The sequence below is a fragment of the Muntiacus reevesi genome, chromosome 12 (assembly GCF_963930625.1).
Source record: "Muntiacus reevesi chromosome 12, mMunRee1.1, whole genome shotgun sequence".
NCBI classification, from domain to species: Eukaryota; Metazoa; Chordata; class Mammalia; order Artiodactyla; family Cervidae; genus Muntiacus; species Muntiacus reevesi.
This window is the reverse complement of record NC_089260.1, coordinates 45,480,296-45,501,525: the sequence shown is the minus strand read 5'-3', so window position 1 is coordinate 45,501,525 and position 21,230 is coordinate 45,480,296. Positions and strand designations below refer to the sequence as shown.

Below are 21,230 nucleotides of genomic sequence, written 5' to 3'. Positions count from 1 at the left end.
CCAGAAGAGATAGCTAAAAAGAACTTTAAATTATCATCCCTGGGAAGCAGGGTTAGTCAGGAGACTGCTGGGTTTTTCTTACTAATTTTAAAAATTCTATTTATGTTTGCCAATTGTAGTAAAAATAATTTGATGGAAATTATTCTTAATGTATTGCTGCTGCTAAGTCACTTCATTCACGTCTGACTCTGTGCGACCCCCTAGATGGCAACCCACCAGGCTCCCCCGTCCCTGGGATTCTCCAGGCAAGAATACTGGAGTGGGTTGCCATTTCCTTCTCCAAGGCATGAAAGTGAAACGTGAAAGTAAAGTCGCTCAGTCGTGTCCGACTCTTAGCAACCCCATGGACCACATCCTACCAGGCTCCTCCGTCCATGGAATTTTCCAGGCAAGAGTACTAGAGTGGGGTGCCATTGCCTTCTCCGTCTTAATGTATTAGTGATGACTAATAACAATAGCTAACTTATCTCTTAGCACTTATTCTGTGCCAGGAGACCTGAGAGCTTTACACGTTTCTTGTGTAATCCTTGCCTATGATCATTAAGTCAATAGACCAAATGTTTGGGTCCCTGAAAAACACGTGTTGAAAATTAATGCTCCAAGTTGCTGGTATTTGGAGTTGAGGTCTTTGGGAGGTGACTCAGTCATGAGGGTGGGGCTCTTACAAGTAGAATTAGTGCCCTTATAAAAAGGACCCTAGGGAGAAGCCTCACCCCCTCCACCATGTGAGGACACAGCAAAAGACAGCCATTTAAGATCCAAGAAGCAGGCCCTCACAAGGCACTGAATCTACTAGCACCTTGATCTTGGACTTCCCAGCTCTGGAATTGTGAGAAATAAGCTCTTTTTGTTTCTAAGTCACCATAGAAACATTTACAGCAGCCTGAACAGATGTGCAAGTCATACCTCAGTTTTACCATCTGTAAAATCAGGATGATAATAGTATCTACCTAATTAGTGCCGCTGGTGAGGATGGATGAGTTAATATATATAAAGCATTTAGAAGAATGCAATAGTGTTAATATAAGGGTTAGCTATGCATTGAACATCATCAACATGATTACTGGCACAGAAAGATCTCCAACCTATATTGTTACATTAAGGGTGAATGAGCAAATAAATATCATTTATTTCAACTTGGTAAAAAAAAAAAAAAAAAAAAAAAAAAACCCAGAAAAGTATGTATAGGGTGCTACTTTCTTGGATATAAATCAGGGAACACTGAGAAGACATATTCACAGTTTCTTGTATAAGGAATATCCCTGAAATGATACACAAGAAATGAACTAAAGTGGTTCCCTGGTTTGTTTTTGGGGAGAAGTGGGATGGAGGACTTGGGGGTACACTGTATTCTCATTGAACTTTGAACTTTGATTTGAAATTATGTGACTGTATTACCTATTCAAATCTTTACATTAAGAACACTTTTCATTAAGTCAACAAGCCTTTCTTCTTCATGGAATGTAATACAAATGCAATGGGAGACACTCCCAGGGTCCAAACAGACACACATAACTGAGAGACCGCGGTCTCTGCCCATCAAGGGTGCAGCGCCACTAGGACAGAAATAGAGACGCAGTGATCCCTGCACAAAGGAGGGGCACAGGGCGGATCCGGGGATCCAAACAGCCCTGGGTTTTGCAATTAAATCACAACCAGGATGAGAGGAGACGGCTCTTCCAAGACACTTACCCTGTCGTGTAGGGGATGTTTATGCCCCCTAGATTGATACTTTCACATCCAACAATAAACAGGGTTGAAAAGCACAGTAAAGACACACCACTGCAGATCATCGCTAGTTTTGCAGATTCTCTTGCACCAAGCTTCAATTTTTTTATAATGTAGCCTCCCAGAACAATGCCAACACCGGCACTAGGGACAATGATGACGCCTGGAGAGAAGAAGGGAAGGACAGGATTAATTTGAAGTAACTACACTATTTTGTTTTCTAAGTATTCTGTTTCTACTTACTTATTAGTGCTAAGGCAAAGAATTTTTTAAAACACTGTAATCAATAAATCTTCAATGTTTGTGATTTTATAGTAAGGTTTACTTTCAACAAAGAATTTATATCTAGAATATTGCAAAACTTAACAAAGACATAAAAAGAAAGACAAGCAAGTGAGTAAAACTTAAACGGCTCTTGACTAAGAAGGAAATTCTGCTGACCCATTAAGATATAAAGATGCTCATCCTCTTTCTCAGAGGGAAATACAAATTAAAGCCACAATGAAGGCATATGCCATGTTAACCATACTGGTACAAATTGAAAAGCCTGACAATACCATATACAGGCAAAAGATACAGAGCAATGGGCATGCTCTGCATGGCTGGTGGAATATAAATCGTGACAGATACTCTGCAAGACAGTTTGGCATTATCTGGTAGAGTTGAAGATACACACACCCTGTAACAGGCAAGTCCATTACTAGATCCATATCCTGAAGAAACTCATGCACACAGGGACCAAAAGAAGTTTACAAAATATCCAAGCACCATAGTAGCTCCAAACTGGAAATAAGGCAAACGTCCATTAATAAATACATTGTATGGAGTAACTTCATGTACTGAAATGCTGCTTTACAACAATAAAAATTAAGACATAATTACATACCATTGCAATGAAGGAAGTAAAACATAACAAAAAAACACAGCCTGCCTGTATTTGTATAAAAAGTTCAAAAACAGGTAAAACTGAATGTTGGTTTGGAAATGGATATACAGGAAGCACAACTATGAATAAAATCCAGGAAGTAAAAACTGTCATAAAAGCCAAGATGGTAGGGGTTGGGTGGGATCCAGAAACGATACAGGAGCTCCTAGAGAACTGAATATGCTCCTTCCCATGACCTGGGTAGTCACTGCACAAGGGTTCACTTTATGATCATTCATTATCTCTAAGGATTTTTTTGAAGGAAAGTCAATTCAGAATGTGATAATTTCAAGGGTAGAGCAATGTAATTCAGTTATATGTGTATATAGAGATGGAGAAGGAAATGGCAACCCACTCCAGTATTCCTGCCTTAAAAATCCCTTGGATGGAGGAACCTGGTAGGCTACAGTTCATGAAGAAATATAGATATGTTGATTCTTTTTCATATTCTTTTCCATCATGGTTTATTACAGGATTTCTAGTATGGCTCCCCCTATGCTATACAGTAGGACCTTGTTGTTTATCTACTTTATACATACTAGCGTATATATGTTAGTCCCAACCTCCTAATCTATCTTTCTCTGACTCTTTACCCTTTGGTAGCCACAAATTTGTTTGCTATGTCTGTGAGTCTATTTCTGTTTTGTATATAAACTCATTTGTATCATACTTTATTTTTGGCCAAGCCAGGCAGCATGCAGGAACTTACTTCCCAGATCAGGGACTGAACTCATGCTTCCTGCAGTGGGAGGATAAAACCCTAATCACTGGACCTCCAGGGAATTCCCTGTATCATATTTTAGACTCCACATATAAATTATCTAAGGTTTGATTAATGCATTTCTGTGTCCATTAGATTTCACAGTTAAAAAAAAAATAAAAAATTAGTTATATTGTTTGCCCCATGAAACTTACAATCTAAAAAAGAAACAAACAAAGCAAATTAAAGTATGATATCCTGGCAACCCAGTCCGGTATTCTTGCCTGGAGAATCCCACGGACAGAGAGCCTGGCAGGCTACAGTCCACAGGATCGCAAAGAGTCGGACATGACTGAAGCGACTGAGGGCAAGCAGGTGCAAGATAATTATACCAAGGGCAGGGAGAAAACAGGGGAAGAAGCACCTGAGTCTTCCCTGGGAGAAATCAGGGAGGACTTCACAGAAGTGGCAGTATTTGAGCTGACACCCAGCAGATGCTGCCCAATGTGCCGGCACAGATAGAATATCCTAAGGAAATCTGTGCAAAGGGGCATAAGATAGCAGAATTGAGGATTCAGAGTTCAAGCTATGGGACTGTGGAATGCAAGCTACTGGGGCGAGGCGGGGCATGGGCAAGAGACCAAGCCCACATGGGTAAGGCCAAGCGAGACCATGAAGGATCATAGAGAGGAGCTCAGGGTGTACCTCTAGGCAATGGGAAGCCACCAAGGAATTCTGAGCCAGGGTCAAAGAGGATGGGAGGTGGTGCAAAAAGACCACTGCTGGCAGAGAGACGCAGTCAACATCAGACACTTGGTCAGGAGTGAACTGCTAAGGTCCACGTTAGCCACGGTCAGGACCCACACTGACAATCATGACCTTCAGAGGGAACGGGGACACACAGAAGGCGGCAAGGATCCAGAACACAAGGAGAAAAGGCGTGGAGGAGCGCCGCTCAAAAGCCCCGTGGTAGATATGCCAAGGGTGATGGGCCCAGAGACAAACAGGGAGAAACACCTCACCGGTGGTCCCGGTGCTGAGAGCCCAGGAAGAGCTGGCCTGGGGCATTCAGAACTGGTGGCAGAATTCATGGCATTTATGGGATGTTCAAACAAGAGCACCTTCCTCTGTTCTACTGACTGAATAAAGCTGAACGAGCAGAGGAAGATGAAGCCTGAAAGCAGATCTCAGTAAGAGCAATTTTAAGGGAAGGCAGAAGCCGGGCTGCAATGGGCTAAACCATCAGTCGTGAGGATTGAGAGACTGGAATTCAAACTCTTTGTAGAATTCAGACTCTAAAGGAAAAGGGGCCATGGGTTTAGAGTTAGAGTGGGGCCCTGAATATTCATTGGAAGGACTGATGCTGAAGCTGAAGCTCCAATACTTTGGTCACCTGATGCGAAGAGCCGACTTATTGGCAAAGACATTGATGCTGGGGAAGATTGAGGGCAGGAGAAGAAGGGGACAACAGAGGATGAGATGGTTGGATGGCATCACTGACTCAATGGACCTGGGTTTGAGCAACCTTCAGGAGATGTCGAAGGACAAGGAAGCCTGGTGTGCTGCTAGACCACGGGATCACAAAGAGCACCTGAACAACAAGGCAGACTGAGGAATTGAACAATAAGGCAGAGCTGGGCCTTGGGGAATTTCGCTTGTTTGTTTACACATGCAGGGGACTTAAGCATAGTTATAAGCTCACAAAGAGATTAAGAAGAAATGGCAGATTGAACAGGGAGGGAAAAGGTTATCTAATGCCAAGGCAAGGTCTGTGAGAAGGAGAATATAGAATTAAAAGCACACATGATCAGATTAGTCTTGGGGAGAGAGAGGCCACTGCAACTGAGCTAGGAATCAGATTTGGGAGGGGTGAGGGTGGGGGATACATCAGTGGGTGGGTGATAGCTCCTCAAAAGGTAGTTTTTCTGTTGTTGCTGTTATTTTGGAAACATCATACGATACATGTTGTAATAAAACAACATATAGAAATATAAAGGACCGAAACCCCACAGCTTACATTCTGGCATAGTTCACTCCATCTTTTTTTCTATGTTATTTTCCCCATCAATAATTGATAACAGGGACTTTCCTGGTGGCTAAGACTCTGTACTCCCAACACAGGGGCCCAGGTTCAATCCCTGGTCAGGGAACTAGATCCCAAATGTGGCAACTAAGACCTGGTGCAGCCAGGTAAATAAATACTAAAAAAAAATTTTTTTTAATAAAAAGAATTGATAACATGTGTAGATTCTTTATGATGTTGTTGTTCAGTTCCTCAGTTGTGCCCGATCTCTGCGACCCCATGGACTGCAGCACGCCAGGCTTCCCTGTCCTTCATCATCTCTAGGAGTTTGCTCAAACTCATGTCCATTGAATCAGTGATGCCATCCAACCATCTCGTCCTCTGTTGTCCCCTTCTCCTCCTGCCTTCAGTCTTTCCCAGTATCATCAGGGTCTTTTTCAGTGAGTCGGCTATATAGATTCTTTATACACACACACACACACACACACACACACACACACATACACACATATATACACTCACACATATATATTATATAGCTTTGGTTTAGGAAGAGCTATGGAGAACTTTAAATATAGCCAAAGATTGGAATAACCACTGTGGGAAAGAGAGCGCTAAATAAGAATATGTACTTGGCTTTGCAAGTGGAGAATACTGTGGGTCCAGGTGATACTAGATTTCAGAAGTCTGCAGCTGCATCGATGTTCATGCTTTGATGGCTTGCTCCTGCATGGTCAACAGCCCATGTGAAAGGTCAGGGGGTGGGTATTAATAGATTAATCTAAAGTATGAGCTTCGCATGGGTTGGCAGGAAAAAAATCGTGTTCACTTGTAATCCTCACCACAGTCCTGACTTTATAAAACTAGTAATGGCTGTTTGATAGATGAGGAAGTGACTGGCCCAACAGTACACACACAGGGGAAGAAGAGACAGATGGAAACTGAGTTCCTGCCTCCCAGCCCAGCCCATCCTCCACAGCACCACAGATGCAGAACCAGCGGTATCTGAAATCTTGTAAGTAACCCGACTACAGCTCTGAGTTGCTTAACAAACTTTCCTCCTTATTAAAGAACAGCAAAAATTACATCAACATGAATAAAAAGCCTTACCTTTAGAGTGCATCTGCCCATTAATAAAATCACTATTTTAGTTGAGCAATGTATATCTTTATAGATACCGTGCTAGACCCCAGGACAGCAACAAAACAAATCCCCACACTAACAGCTGAGTCATAATTTAAAGTGAAAGTCACTCAGTCGTGTCCGACTCTTTGGGACCCCGTGGACTTCTCTAGTCCTTGAGCTTTTCTAGCCCTTCTCCAGGGGATCTTCCCAACCCAGGGATGGAACCCAGATCTCCTGTATTGCAGGCAGATTCTTTACCAACTGAGCTGCATAATTTAAAAGCAGTATAATTTGTTTGCCTGTGCATCCTAATTAGTATTCAGGGGTGTTTTTTAGTAATCAGTTCTTTAAAACAGAAAGTCTGTCATTAGCCAGTATGAGCTCTCATCAAACACAGTGAAAATCTATTAAAATTTCCTTCTAATGTCCCCATTCTCTAAATCTCACTAAATTACCAAAATGGAAAGATTCTGACCATGCATTCAGGCAAATGTGAACAACACTCAGAACTCCAGCTTGAGTAAGAGACCCAAATGTTTTGGTGTTGGCATTTTAGGCAAATGGAATGAGTAGGGACAATTTCGTGCTGTGTGGGGGGTGGGGTGGAGGATGGGGGAACAACAGAGCCTCCTCAGGGACCCTTCTCCAAACCCCTGGCTCCCTGCAACCCAGCTTCAGTGGTTTGGGGTAAGCCTGTGGAACGCACAAATCACTGAGGGGCTGAGAGTCAGCCTCTCCATCCACCACCTTGCTGCCACCTAAGCCTCCCCACCTTCACCACTGCCTTTGAAAGGGGAGAGGGAAATGAGTATAGAAGATGGACTCTCTGGATAGAACCAAGCCTCCTGCCACTAGCCCTGAGCTCAAATTCTCCTCACTGGCTGGTGCTCTCCTGACCTTCCCTGTGTCCACAGACCCAAGCGCCCTTCCTTCTGCTTCCCACCTCTAAGCCTCTACCTCTGATCCAGCCCCCCCTCCAGCCACTGCCAGATAGTTCTGTCACCCTCGAATTGAATTTCTGCTCCTCGTGCTCTCTAGGGGTCAAGATGCAGGGAGGGCGGGGCTACAGGGTGGGGAAAAGGCATCAAGGATGGGTGGAGGGAGGACAGAGCAGTGGGGAATGATAGAAGAGCCTGGACCAAGCAAGGGGCCCAGCCCAAGGCACAGGTGCGAGAGGGTGGAGGCCAATGCGATTCCAAGTGTCAGAGACAATTCCAGGTAAGAGTGTGGGCCATGAAGATCCAAGTTCAAATCTCAGTTCTGCCACCTACAAGCTGTCTGCCCTTAGACAAGGTTCTGAATATTCAGGACCCTGGATTTTCTTTGTCTGGAAAATGTGAGTAAGAATAGTTTCTTCCTGGTAGGTTGTTAGGATTACCATAGAAAGTGCTTGAAACAGTGCCTGATCCTTGTGTACACCCAATAAATGTCAGCAATTGACACAATTACATCATTATTGCTGCTGTTGTTGTTTAGTCGCTAAGATGTGTACAACTCTTTGCGACCCCATGCATTGTAGCCGACCAGGTTCCTCTGTCCATGGGGATTCTCCAGGCAAGAATACTAGAGTGGGTTGCCATATCCTTCTTCTGGAGATCTTCCCAACCTAGGAATCGAACCGTAGGCTCCTGCTGCATCTCCTTCATTGCAAGTGGGTCCTTTACCACAGAGCCACCAGAGAAGCCACATCATTATTATCTGCCTACTATTAATGAATGTAACATTTGCACTAATAAATATATTGGAATTACAAACGGGCAAATTTCCATATGCTATTTAATCTATAGGACTGAATTTAAACTTACAACTCATAATGGTCTGACATAAACCTGTATGTGTTCTTTTATACAAACCTTTGCTTGATATTTAGCTACTCTGTTCTCTTAAACACATAAACCTGTTAGGTTTTGAGCTACTGTGTGTATATGTGTGTGTACTCAGTCATGTCCTCTTTGTGTCTCCTGCACTGGCAGGCGAATTCTTTACCACTAGCACCACCTGCAAAGCCCGCTGTGTGTATATGTGCATGTATATATGTGTGTGTGTGCATGCTAACTCACTTCACTCATGTCCAATTCTTTGTGACCCCATGGACTGTAGCCCTCCAGGCTCCTCTAACCATGGGATCCTCCAGGCAAGAATACTGGAGTAGGTTGCCATGCCCTCCTTCAGGAGATCTTCCTGACCCAAGGATCAAACCTGAGTCTCTTACATCTCCTGCTTTGGGAGGAGGGTTCTTTATTACTAGTGGCACCTGAGAAGCCCCACTGTGTATATAGATCTGAATCTAAAGATCTAACCACTGCAAAGTAGTGACCAGAGGGCCTTGCTTGGTTCATAAAAGGTCTGCGCACATCCTACTGCTTTCCAGTAGGAAATCTTTTATCTACTTATTTATCCAAGCAGATTGATATGTTAATTGTCCTACTTCCTTTCTCTTGTTTCCAGCATGATCCCATAACAGTCAATTTTGAAGTCTTTACTCTGGATTACAATATCACTTGCCCTTAGAAAGTGTACCTGTATGGAGTCAAAAGGTCTTTATGAAAATGATATTCAGGGAATTACCAAATATTAAAGCTACTGATGGATTTTTCTTCTTCACTTCAACTTTTGTTACCATGTAGATATTATCTGTATTGCAAATAGACACATAAAATATGTTTAAGCTTATGCATCTTTTGGAACAAGAAAATCTTGAATTAGAAGAGAGGAAGACAAAATCAGGTGACCCACTTATCATATAGCATCTAGAAAAATGGTACAGATGAACCTATTTACAGGACAGGAATAGAGACGCAGACAGAGAGAAGAGACATGTGGACACAGGGTGAGAAAGAGAGGGTAGGACAAATTGAAAAGTACCACTGACCACATGTAAAGTAGATGGCTAGTGGGAAGCTGCTGTAAGCACAGGGAGCTCAGCTCAGCGCTCTGTGACGACCTGGGGGGTGGGATGCAGGGGAGGTAGGAGGGAGGCTCAAGGAGGGGATATACGTATAACTGATTCACTTTGTTGTATAGCAGAAAGTAACACAACATCATAAAGCAATTATACTTCAAATTTAAAAAATTTTAAGAATGCTTTGGGTTCGGGGAACTGCCATTGTGCTGCTATTGCTATTGTGAAAAATCATAATTTGCTTTCACAGGACCCAGTGTTCACCCTCAAGGTAAGGCCTGCCAGCATCTATTGGGTTTACTTCTCTCTTTTCTGATAGAGTGAAAGGTACATGGCAGGAACTCTATCTTTGTTATCTTCAAAAACTTTCTAGCAATTGCCAAGGCCTGGAAAATGCACAGGTGAATAATTTTGTAATTTTGAATTTATTACATAAAGTCTTCAAATGACACTCATTTTTGTTTTCAATGATTCCTTGAAATAGGCCACATCTTGTTTTACAAACAGGAAATCTCAGATTTCATTTGGGAGCTAAAATAACTTGCTAAAATCAGTTTAAAGCTGGCAGGCACAAAATATCTAGACTGAGAAAATCTCACTGTTAACAAAATTCTGAGTTGGGTGTTTTTAGCAAAAGTTTAACTGCCAAATCACCACAGGTGACAAAGCATGGACTGTTGGTAGTCCTCTAGCCTCTTCTATGGTGAGATCACAAGGGTGCAGACTGTCCCACTGAAGTGAATTGTTAGTACAGACAGAGCCTCAGAATTTGCGTATATAGATCTGAATCTAAAGATAATCTAATGTTCCACATTAAAAGTTCTCTTTAAGTAAATTGAAAAGTGTGTGGCTTGCAAACCTAAGACTGAATCATTACAAAATATCACCATGCGCCATTATGGTTTCCAGGTTTTGCCGTTGTCTTTGGGGAAGTGGTGGGGAGGGGAGTAGAGGAGAAAGTGGGGTGAGATCTAGAAAAGAAGGAAGTACAATTCACTCTCATTCACTCTTTCTCTTTCCCTCTTTCACTTCTCTTTCTGCACACATGCACACCACACACACAGACACACACATACTGATGCTGGCCAGGTGCCAGATACTGTGCTAACTACTCTTTGGATAGAATTTCATCTAATTCTCAAAACTGTGTGGATTTTGAGTTGCTCTGAAAGCAGAATGCAGCTGACAATCAACAGTGTCTCTACCTTGTCATGTGTGTGTCTGCTCAGTCACATCTGACTCTGCAACCTCAGGGACTGTAGCCCACCAGGCTCCTCTGTCCAAGGAATTTTCCAGGCAAGAATACTGGAGTGAGTTGCCATTTCCTGTTTCAGGGGATCCTCCTGACCCAGGGATCATACCCACATCTCTTGCATCTTCTGCTTTGGCAGGTGGGTTCTTTACCAGCTGAGCCACAGGGGTGAGTCATAGTCTAATTATTAATAGAAGCATTTGTATTTCACAGTAACTCAAAATCATGGAGCATCTTACAAAGAATAGCATCTTAAGTTGGAAGGAATATAGTAGATTCTTTCCACATTGCAGGCAAGGAAGCCTCCAGTGAGTGACACAGCAGGATAAAAAACCTCATATTTCTTTAACTTTTCCAAAGACTATGTTTCTAAACTTCTGATACAAAATAAATGTTTTCCTAACAACCAAGCCTAATTATTTTACCCCTTTTTAAGCTTCCACTTTCCCTTGCAAATATTTTCTTATAGGAAATAAATACCAATTATTGTCAGAGGGAAGGAGAAGATAATAATTTTCAAGCTCAAGCCTTGAAGCTAGCAAATTTTAAATGGTCTGAGACCAGACCACATAGTTAAGTATACATTTCCATAAACTACACATATACCCACAAAGTATCACAAAAACACAAAATAACTTTCTCTTTTGCATATTTCAATATCATCCTTGTGAAAAAAAAATTTCAGAGGTTTCTTCACAGGACCCCCCTGGTGGCCCAGTGGTTAAAAACCTGCCTGCCAATGCAGGGGACATAGGTTCGATCCCTGTTCCAGGAAGATCCCACATGGGGCAGCTAAGCCCGTGCGCTACAACTACTAAGCCCACACTCTAGAGATTCAGAGTCGCAACTACTGAAGCCCAAACACCTAGAGCCTGTGCTCTGCAACAAGAGAACCCACCGCAATACGAGAAGCCTGTGCACCACACCTAGAAAACAGCCCCGCTTGCTCTAACTAGAGAGTCTTTGTGCAGCAATAAGGACCCAGTGCAGCCATTAATTAATTGAAAAGAAATCCTTTCACAAACCATGAACAAGGTTGCATCATTAGAATTCATCGGTAATGCCTTTTTTTTATAATTTTTTTAATAATTTTTTTTTATAATTCAGTGGCTATTTTAAGACAGAAACCAAACTATTTCGTTCAATTCATACTATTTCATAGCATAACATCAAGTCACATTGTAAAGGGTGTTGGACTGGATTAGGAGGATCACACACGTGGGCTGTGTGATGACATGAACAACATGTGTCAAAGAAAGCTACTGGCACCTGGAGAGAAAGGATATAGGAGTTCTTGTAGGAATTCTCCTGAAGAAGCTAACCCAGGAGGGCAGCAAGCATCGCACAGGGTTACTGCAGATAGTCTGTCTCCATTCCAAGGGCCAGCAACAGAGCTCTCCGGCCACAGTTTCCTCTGTCAAGGACCTATGATGGCCATAGTGGGGGCTCAGATGGGACCATCTGCAACTCAGCAACCGAGAATGCTCTGCAGTCTCGCGTGGTCTTGCTGAAATGATTAATAAAGACGTACCAAGGAATGACACACCTCTGAAAACTTAGCCCCCACCACGTCAGCATGGAGATAGCAAACCAAGCTCATACTGAGCCTCCACCGGGGATAAATGGGTCTCTTTCAACCACAGTCACACTCTCTTCAACTCTGCCAACTCAGGAAAACACCATGCAGCTGGAGAGAAATATGAGAACCCCAATCTCGGGGATCCGAGGTCTTGGGAGCGCTGAAGGAAAGGTAATAAATAGGGACATTCAATAGAAGAAACAAGCCCACTTTTCATTTCAGGTTTCTGCAAAGCTCTGGCTGAACTAATACATAAAATCAAATGCCACGCTGGGTCGTAAAAGGGATTCAAAAATCAAATCAAATAAATATTTCATCCTGTATGGCTTAAAAACCTAAGAGAGTTTTCTGCATCCAGGCAATAAAACCAGAGGGCAAAAATAACTTGATGGAATGCAAAATATCAGATGGCTTACTTCCGTTTTTCACTGGCAAGCTTCAGGTGAAATGGCAAAAGCGTTGAACAAGTTATTGCAAAGCAAGGGTGTACATTCTGTAAGGGCAGTTTCACAGAAGACTAGGATCTTATGAACTTTTTCAGTGATCAAAAGAAGCCTCAAAGGAAGACATCGGTATTAAGTTACTAGACTCAGTTTCCGTTTAGAGAGGCAAAGCCTACAGATGTGGGCTGGTGCCAAATGCAAATCCCTCTCTGGAGGCCCTGTGGGTGAGGTTCATTTTCTGTCAGCAGTTCTCAGCATCTCCCCTGTCCATTGTTGTCCAAGTCCAGAAGCTCTTCAGCCTTCCCGTCAAGAGAGTTGATGGTTATTATGCCCACGAACTGCTGAGCCACAAAACCTGGCAAAGATATCCTTTCCCTGGGAGAAGTAAATGGATTTTTCAAACTCTATTTATCCAAAATATTTTTGAGACAAACTTCTACACACCTAACTATATTTGTTAGAATTCTTTTGCCCCACAACGGCCAAGTGAAAATCTAGCTCATTAAAAACCACATTAATTCTGCAAATGAATGAGCAGGACCAGTTGTTTAGTCGCTAAGTCATGCCTGACTCTTGCCACCCCGTGGACTGGAGCCCACAAGGCTCCTCTGTCCATGGAATTTTCCAGGCAATAATACTGGAGGGGGTTGCCATTTCCTTCTCCAGGGGATCTTCCTGACCCAGAGAAGGAACCCACATCTCCAGCATTAACAGGCGGATTCTTTACCACTGAGCCACCAGGGTAGTCCAAAGAGGACTAAAGAGGCCATTTAATAAAGATCGTCAACCCAGTAATCTAAGTGCTCTGCTTTTTATTCTTTCTGTTATATTGACAGCTTCATTGAGCTATAATTCACATGCCATACAACTCACCTAGTTAAATAAGTGTACCACTCAATGTTCTTTAGTATATTCACAGAGATATGCAACCACAATCATTTTTAGAACATGTTCGTGACCTCAGAAAGAAACCCTGAACCCATCAGCCATCATGCTCATTTCCTCCCACGTCCCTAGACAACCACTAATCTATGTTCAGTCTCTATAGATTTGCCTGTTCTAGACCTTTCATGTAAATGAAGTCATAAAAGACGTCTGGCTGGCTTCTATCACTTAGCATAATGCTTACAAGTTTTGTGCATGCTGTAGGACCTGTCAGTACTTCATTCTTATTTATGGCCAAATAATAATCCTTTGTACTAACAGACTCCATTGATTTATCCATTCATCAGTTGATGGACATTTAAAGTTGCTTCTATTTTTGGATACTATGCATAATGTTGCCATGAACATTCATGTGCAAGTTTTTATGTGGACATATGTTTTCATTTCTCTTGGACGTGTGCCCAGAGTTGAAATTTCTGGATCACATAGTAATTCAATGCTTGAGGAAGTGCCAAACTGCTTCCCTAAACAGCTGCATCATTTGACTTTCCTACTGCCAGTGTGTGAGTTTCCAACTGCTCCACATCTTCAGCAGCATTTATTTCCACAAATAATATTTGATTACAGACATTCAGATGGGTATCAAGTGGTATCTCATTGCGATTTTGATTTGTATTTCCCTGATAACTAATAAGATTGAGCATCTGTTCATGTGGCCATTTGTACATCTTCTTTGGAGAAATATCAATTCAGATCCTTTGTTCATTTTTAATTGCCTTATTTTTCTTTTTATCACTGAATTTTAAGAATTCTATATAAGGGCTTCCCTGGTAGCTCAACTGGTAAAGAATTCACTTGCAATGCCGGAGACCCCAGTTCAATTCCTGGGTTGGAAAGATGCCCTGGAGAAGGGATAGGCTACCCACTCCAGTATTCATGGGTTTCCCTGGTGGCTCAGATGGTAAAGAGTTTGCCTGCAATGGGGGAGACCTGAGTTCGATCCATGGGTTGGGAAGATCCCCCGGAGGAGGGCATGGCAACTCACTCCATTATTCTTGCCTGGAGAATCCCCACAGACAGAGGAGCCGGGAGGACTACAGTTTCTGAGGTCGCAAAGAGTAGGACACAACTGAGTGACTAACCACACAGACATATGAGGGATACAAGTACCTTATCAGATATATGTTTTTCAAATATCTTCTCCCATCCTGTGGGTTGTTTTTGAACTTTTTTTGGTGGTGTTTTTGACATAGAGAGGTTTTTAACTTTAATAAAATCTGGAAATTCCTTGCTGGTCCAGTAGTCAGAACTCTGTGCTTTCACGGCTGAGTGCCTGGTTCAATCCCTAGTCAAGGAACTAATAACATGCAAGTCACCGGGCACGGCTAAAATTTTCTTTTAATTTGATAAAATTCAATTTTGGTTGCATTATCTAGTTCAAAATCACAAAGACATAAGCTTTATAAGTAAATACTAAAAATGTAATCATCTGCCACACAAGGAGCTGACTATCCTGCCTCAGTGCAGCATTTTGCTGTTGTTGAGTTGCTCAGTCATGTCTGACTCTTTGTGACCCCAGTGACTGCCACACTCCAGGCTGCTCTGTCCATTACTCTCTCCCGGAGTTTGCTCAGATTCATGTCCATTGAGTTGGTGAAATCATCCAACCATCTGCTTTTTCTTAAGTTTTGTAATCAAGAAGTCTAGGTGCTCTGCCTTTGTTCTTTGTCAAGATTGTTTTGGCTATTCTAGGTCACTTGCATTTCTAAATGAATTTTAGGATCACCTTGTCAGCTTTATTCCAAGAAGCCCCCTGGAATTTTGATGAGGAGCGTGTTGAATTTATTGGGGGAGTATGGCCACCTTAATAACACTGTATTCTAATTCATGAGCATGAGATGTCTTTCTATCTAGGTCTTCCTTAATTTTTATGGATATTTTGTGGACTTCAGAATATAAGAATATTTTGTGGGTTTCAGAATACAAGTTTTGCACCTCTTTTTGTTAAATCTAATGAAATCTAAGTATTTCATTCTTTCTTGCTAGTATACATGCAACTGTTTCCTTAATTCCATTTTTGTTCACTGCTAGTGTACAGAAATATAATTGATGTTTGCATACAGACATGCCTTGCTTTATTGCACTTTGCAGGCATTGCACCTTGTATAAATTGAAGGTTTGTGGCAACAATGAGTTGAGTAAATTTATCAGCACCATTTTTCAACAGTATTTGCTCACTTTGTGTCTCTCTGCATCACATTTTGATAATTCTCCTGACATTTCAAACCCTCTACCAGCAAAAAGGTTATGACTTGCTAAAGGCTCAGATGATGGTTAGCATTTTTAGCAATAATAATTAAGGGATGTATGTTATTTTTAGTTGTAATCCTATTGCAAGTCTCCTGATTGAAGGCAGATTCTCTACCATCTTAACCACCAGGGAAGTCCTTAATAGACTCCAGTGCAGGGTAAATAGAGGCTTCCCTGGTGGCTCAGACAGTAAAGAATCTGCCTGCAATGCTGGAGGACCTGGATTTGATCCCTGGGTTGGGATGATCCTCTGGAAAAGGGAATGGCAACCACTCCATTATTCTTGCCTGGAGCATTCCATGGGTAGAGGAGCCTGGTGGGCTGGAGTCCATGGAAAGAGTCCATGCAAAGAGTCAGACATGAGTGAGCGGCTAGCTTTCACTTTTTTCTCACACTGTAAATATAATTTTTATATGCACTGAGAAACCAAAAAAACCACATGGCTTGCTTTATCGCAATATTTGCTTAACTGCAGAACCTAACCCACAATATCTCTGAGGTATTTCTGTATTAGTCTTGTATCTTGCAACCTCACTAAACTCATTTACTAGTTCTAATAATTTTTAGTGCACTCTAAGATCTTTTCTATACAAGACTGGCTAATCTGTGAATAAAGATAGCTTTACATCTTTCTTTCGAATCTGAATACCTTTAATGTCATTCTCTTACCCAACTTTTCTGGCTAGAATCCCCAGTGCAGTGATGAATAGAAATGCCAAGAGCAGACATCCTGGTCTTGTTCCTGATCTCAAGAGGAAAGCATGCAGTCTTTCGCTACTAAGTAGTAGATGCCCTTTATTGTATTGTTTTTAAACCTCCAATCATTTCAATAGTGGTTGAGTTAAAATTCACTTTTGTGTTATTTATGTTTGGTATAACCCTCAGAAAGCTGATAAAAACATATGATTTTTAAAACATATATTTAATTTAATAGAAAACATTTACTGAGTATATACTATGTTTTGGCTCTGTTCTAGATTCTGAAGATACATAGTGAATAAGCTGACAAAAATCCCTGCCTGCATTGAGCCGATAATCTACTGTGAGGAAAAGACACAATAAACAATACACCAATAACAAAGGAAATTGTACTGAGTGTTGGAACATAGAACGCACTGCAGAGAAAAGCGTCCACCATAACAAGGAAAATCAGGAGTCCTGAGAGAGGAGCTGCATTTTTAAATGGGGTATACTGGGTAAAGTTTCATTGACAAGAGGCCATCTGGGCAAAACCCTGGAGGAAAGGAAGTGCAGCATGCAGAGAATAAATGATCGCCCAAGTACACACTGTTTTCATCTATCCACCAAAATAAGTTTGCGAAGATAATAAAAGATCAGAACATTTTATACCTAGAAGAAAACTCAAAAATTAATCAAATTTCAAAATTCAAAAATTAATTAACTTGCTTACTGAATGAGATAGCTTAAGCCAGAAAATATAAGAACTTTGGACAAAGCAGGGACAGTTGAGATGGAAATTGTAACCAGTATGCTACATACTGTACTTTTAACCTAAAGTGCTCCTTTGTTTCAAATGACATGCATATTTCCACAGGTAATGAAATCCACAAAATAAGTTTAATGAGTGAAAACATAGCCTAGTAATCTAATGATCTTCTATTATCTTTGGAGGACATCAAACCTACTGTTAATGAGAATTTAGGCTTCAAAGATCCATTAATGGACTTCCCTGGTGGTACACTGGATAAAACTCTGCCTGCCAAAGCTGGGGACATGGATTTGATCCCTGGTCCATGAAGGTTTTACATGCCTCGGGGCAACTAAGCCTGCACCGCCACAACTACTGAGCCCATGCACTTCAAATGCTGTGCTCCATCACAAAAGAAGCCACTGTAATAAGAAGCCTGTGCACTGCAACTAGAGAAAAGCCATGAGCAGCAGTGAAGACCTGGCGCAACCAAAAGTAGAAAATAAAATAAAATATGCAGTACCATTTTTAAAAGTCCATTATTTAATCAACTTTATAAAAATAGCCATTGAGTAGAAAGCAATAGAGAAGAAACAGATGACTCGGTTCTCATGTACCTTCCTATCACAATGACAAGCCCCAGCAACCAATGAGTCTAAATCTCTCAGCAAAACACTAGTCTCTTTCCCTCACTGTTCAGACCTTATCTACTCTTGATTATGAATAATAAAATCACACATTTTAAAACAGAGCTTCTCTTTGGAAGGCAACAATAGATCTCAAAAGCTAAAGGAATAAAAAAATGCAATAAATATTTTAAATTTCACCCCAAGTGATAGAAGTGAACCAGCAAAGGAAAAATACAGTGTAGCAACAATCAATGCACTGTACCAGGGGTGCTCCACCAGGTTCAAAGGTGGCCCTGAATCTTTTCACATTTTTCTTTTCACCAAAATGAAGGATATGCAAGGCACATGGGTTTCCCAGGTGGCACAGTGATAAAGAATCTGCTTGCCAATGCAGGAGTCACAGGAGATGCAGGTTTGATTCCTGGGTAGGAAAGATGCCCTGGAGAAGGAAATGGCAACCCACTCCAGTATTCTTGCCTGGGAAATCCGATGGACAGAGGAGCCTGACAGGCTACGGTCCACAGGGTTGCAGAGTTGGACACAACTGAGTGACTGAGCACACACAGACACACAAAAAGCACATGCCAAATGTCATTTTTTACTCAAAGCTGGAGAGGAGTAGCTGACATCTTAGACAACTGGGTGGGAACTGAACGCAACCATTAAAGATGAAGTGGAGAGAATTTTAAAAAGAAGGCAATTTAACAGGTGCAACTCAAGTTTCAGCTTGTTAGAGCAGGAAAGAACATTGTGCTTTAGTATTAATATTTATTAGCATGTGTTTTGGGAGAAGGCAGTAGCACCCCACTCCAGTACTCTCGCCTGGAGAATCCCAAGGATGGAGGAGCCTGGTAGGCTGCAGTTCATGGGGTCGCTAAGAGTCGGACAAGACTGAGCGACTTCACTTTCCCTTTTCACTTTCAAGCATTGGAGAAGGAAATGGCACCCCACTCCAGTGTTCTTGCCTGGAGAATCCCAGGGACGGGGGAGCCTGGGGGGCTGCCATCTATGGGGTTGCACAGAGTCGGACACGACTGAAGTGACTTAGCAGCAGCAGCAGCAGCATGTGTTTTAGAGCTTATTAACATTTTCAAAATTATTCCCATATAATATGAAATTAATTATTTGGGTTTTCTGTTTGTTATCGTAGAACCAGAGAATTGGAAGTTGCAGCAGAGATTGCTGTATATACCTCCTGATGATGACCCTTCGTTCTTAAAGGTTCTAACCCTAAGATGGGCTGGGAGCACGTACCATAAGGCAAAATTCTCCACTGGGCACATACTTTACATGAATACAAAGTTTCTATGGACACCTTGTTCCAAGATTCTTGGGAATCTGATCTAAAAACAAAGACTTATCTACTATTAGCTATCAGCACTAGAACTGCACCTGATGCTTCTACAATACAGTTGCTTCCTTAGTTATTTTAAACATACTCCCTAAAAATCTTCAATTATTGTGTAGAATACTTTGCCCAGTGAAGTTAATACCAATGACTTCATTCAAAAAACAAGTTAAAAAAAAAAAAGTTAAGTACAAATTGGCAGTTTGCTGATATATATACAATATATATCTTGTAGCTACAGCTATAAACCCATTGATTACAAGAATAACTATCTCTAAGAACAAGGTTGAAAAAAGAACAATAACAAAAAATTTGCAATGTCACAAAAACAGATGTTCTACTGGAAAATTTTATCAAAGGATATGGACATTTACATAGCTGCTCCATAACAAGTCCACCAAATTCAACTGCATTTCCAAAAGCATTTGGTATTTCCATAGACTATATTTCAAGAAAATTTAGGAAAGATGGAACAAAATAATATTGACCTACTCTACACAAAACAATAATACACAAATTGTTCTTGCTCAGGTAAGATAAGTATGCATCTCTAATGTTTTTAAATATCTTTTTTAATCAAAAAACCAACAGGAATTATATTCATCTTTATTGCAAATAGAGATGTAAGAAAAATTTCAATACAATGACTTGAAAAAAAAATTAACCATTAGCCTGAAATCTAATCCATCTAACAGTAACAAATGTAAATAAGCCCATGTTCTACCCTCTGGCCAATGGAAAGATGCCATAATGGGAAGTTGAACCTGGCAGCAAAGCAAATTTTCTGTGGTCCATGATGAGACGGTTCAGGTTACAAAAGGACATTACTTCAACTTCTAATAATGTCAAAGCACATGTCTCATTGTTTAGTTGAAAAGAGTTAAGTTATTTCCTGTGTGGTAGTAACTATATCCTGGTCATACAAGGGCCAAGATATTCATTAGATCTGGACGTGATTTTTACAAGTTAACAGCATCTCAGAGGAAATGAGAAACTATGGCAAGAGCTAGGTGTTAGGATAGTTTGTCTCCAGCCCCAGTTTGTCACTACCCATAAGGCCATAAATCCTTCAATTAGTGCCTGTACCTTTTATTTATCTATCAACAAAACAAGTAATATTATACTCCAGCCCCTACTTTCTTCTCCTCCTCATCTTTTTCAATAATAATCCTGGTTCTGGGACTTCTCTGGTAGTCTGGGGGTTAAGAATCCACCTTCCAGTGCGGTTTGATCCTTGGTCGGGGAACTAAGATCCCACAGGCCATGGGGCATCTAAGCCCACGAGTCACAACTACTGAGCCCGTGTGCCCTGGAGTTTCCAAGCCACAACTAGAGGAGCCCACGCACCACAGCAAAGAGCCCATGCGCCACAACTAAGACCCAACAGAGCCAAATAAATACATATTAAAATAATAACAATCCCAGTTCTCCTGTCCTATTGTGGAGAACGAAATACTTGATAAATGGAGATGAAATCCAGGGTCGTTCTCATTATTAATATTTATGTTGCTCTTTACACTTAGTCACTTTTAAACTTTTTAAAATTTCAAAAGTCCTGTTAAATAGCTGTGATTACACCAGCTACTAAATAACTATGATTCGCAGCTAGTAAAACTGAGGCTAGAGAAATTAGTTAACTCACCCAAGGTTACATGGTGAATAAATGGCAGAGGCAGGTCTTGAACCCAGACCTACAACTCCAAAATCCATCACCTTTCTCTTCTAAGATGTTAACTCACTACAAAGTGGGTAGGGATCCCCTCACTACAGCAGGGTATGAACTTTTACAGGACCACACTCAGTAAAAATGTCTGGAGTTTTTAAAAGGAGAAATTAAATAAATAAAAGGAGAAATTTAATCATCAACCTACCTTACTCTTTGACAGTCCCTCCAAAAAAAAAGCAAAAAGTGTGGCAATTCAACATCAGTTCTGTCACATGCACCAAAGGGG

General features: G+C 41.3%; 1 protein-coding gene across 3 annotated transcripts in view; it reads right to left on the bottom strand.

The window, feature by feature from the left end:
• SLCO5A1 (solute carrier organic anion transporter family member 5A1) overlaps positions 1 to 21,230 on the bottom strand; it is a 144,893-nt gene that overhangs the window by 29,661 nt on the left and 94,002 nt on the right. For all 3 annotated transcript variants that reach the window (XM_065903122.1, XM_065903123.1, XM_065903124.1), the window contains one exon: positions 1,693 to 1,891. In XM_065903122.1, the coding sequence (XP_065759194.1) occupies positions 1,693 to 1,891 (199 nt within the window). The remainder of the gene's footprint in view (positions 1 to 1,692; positions 1,892 to 21,230) is intronic.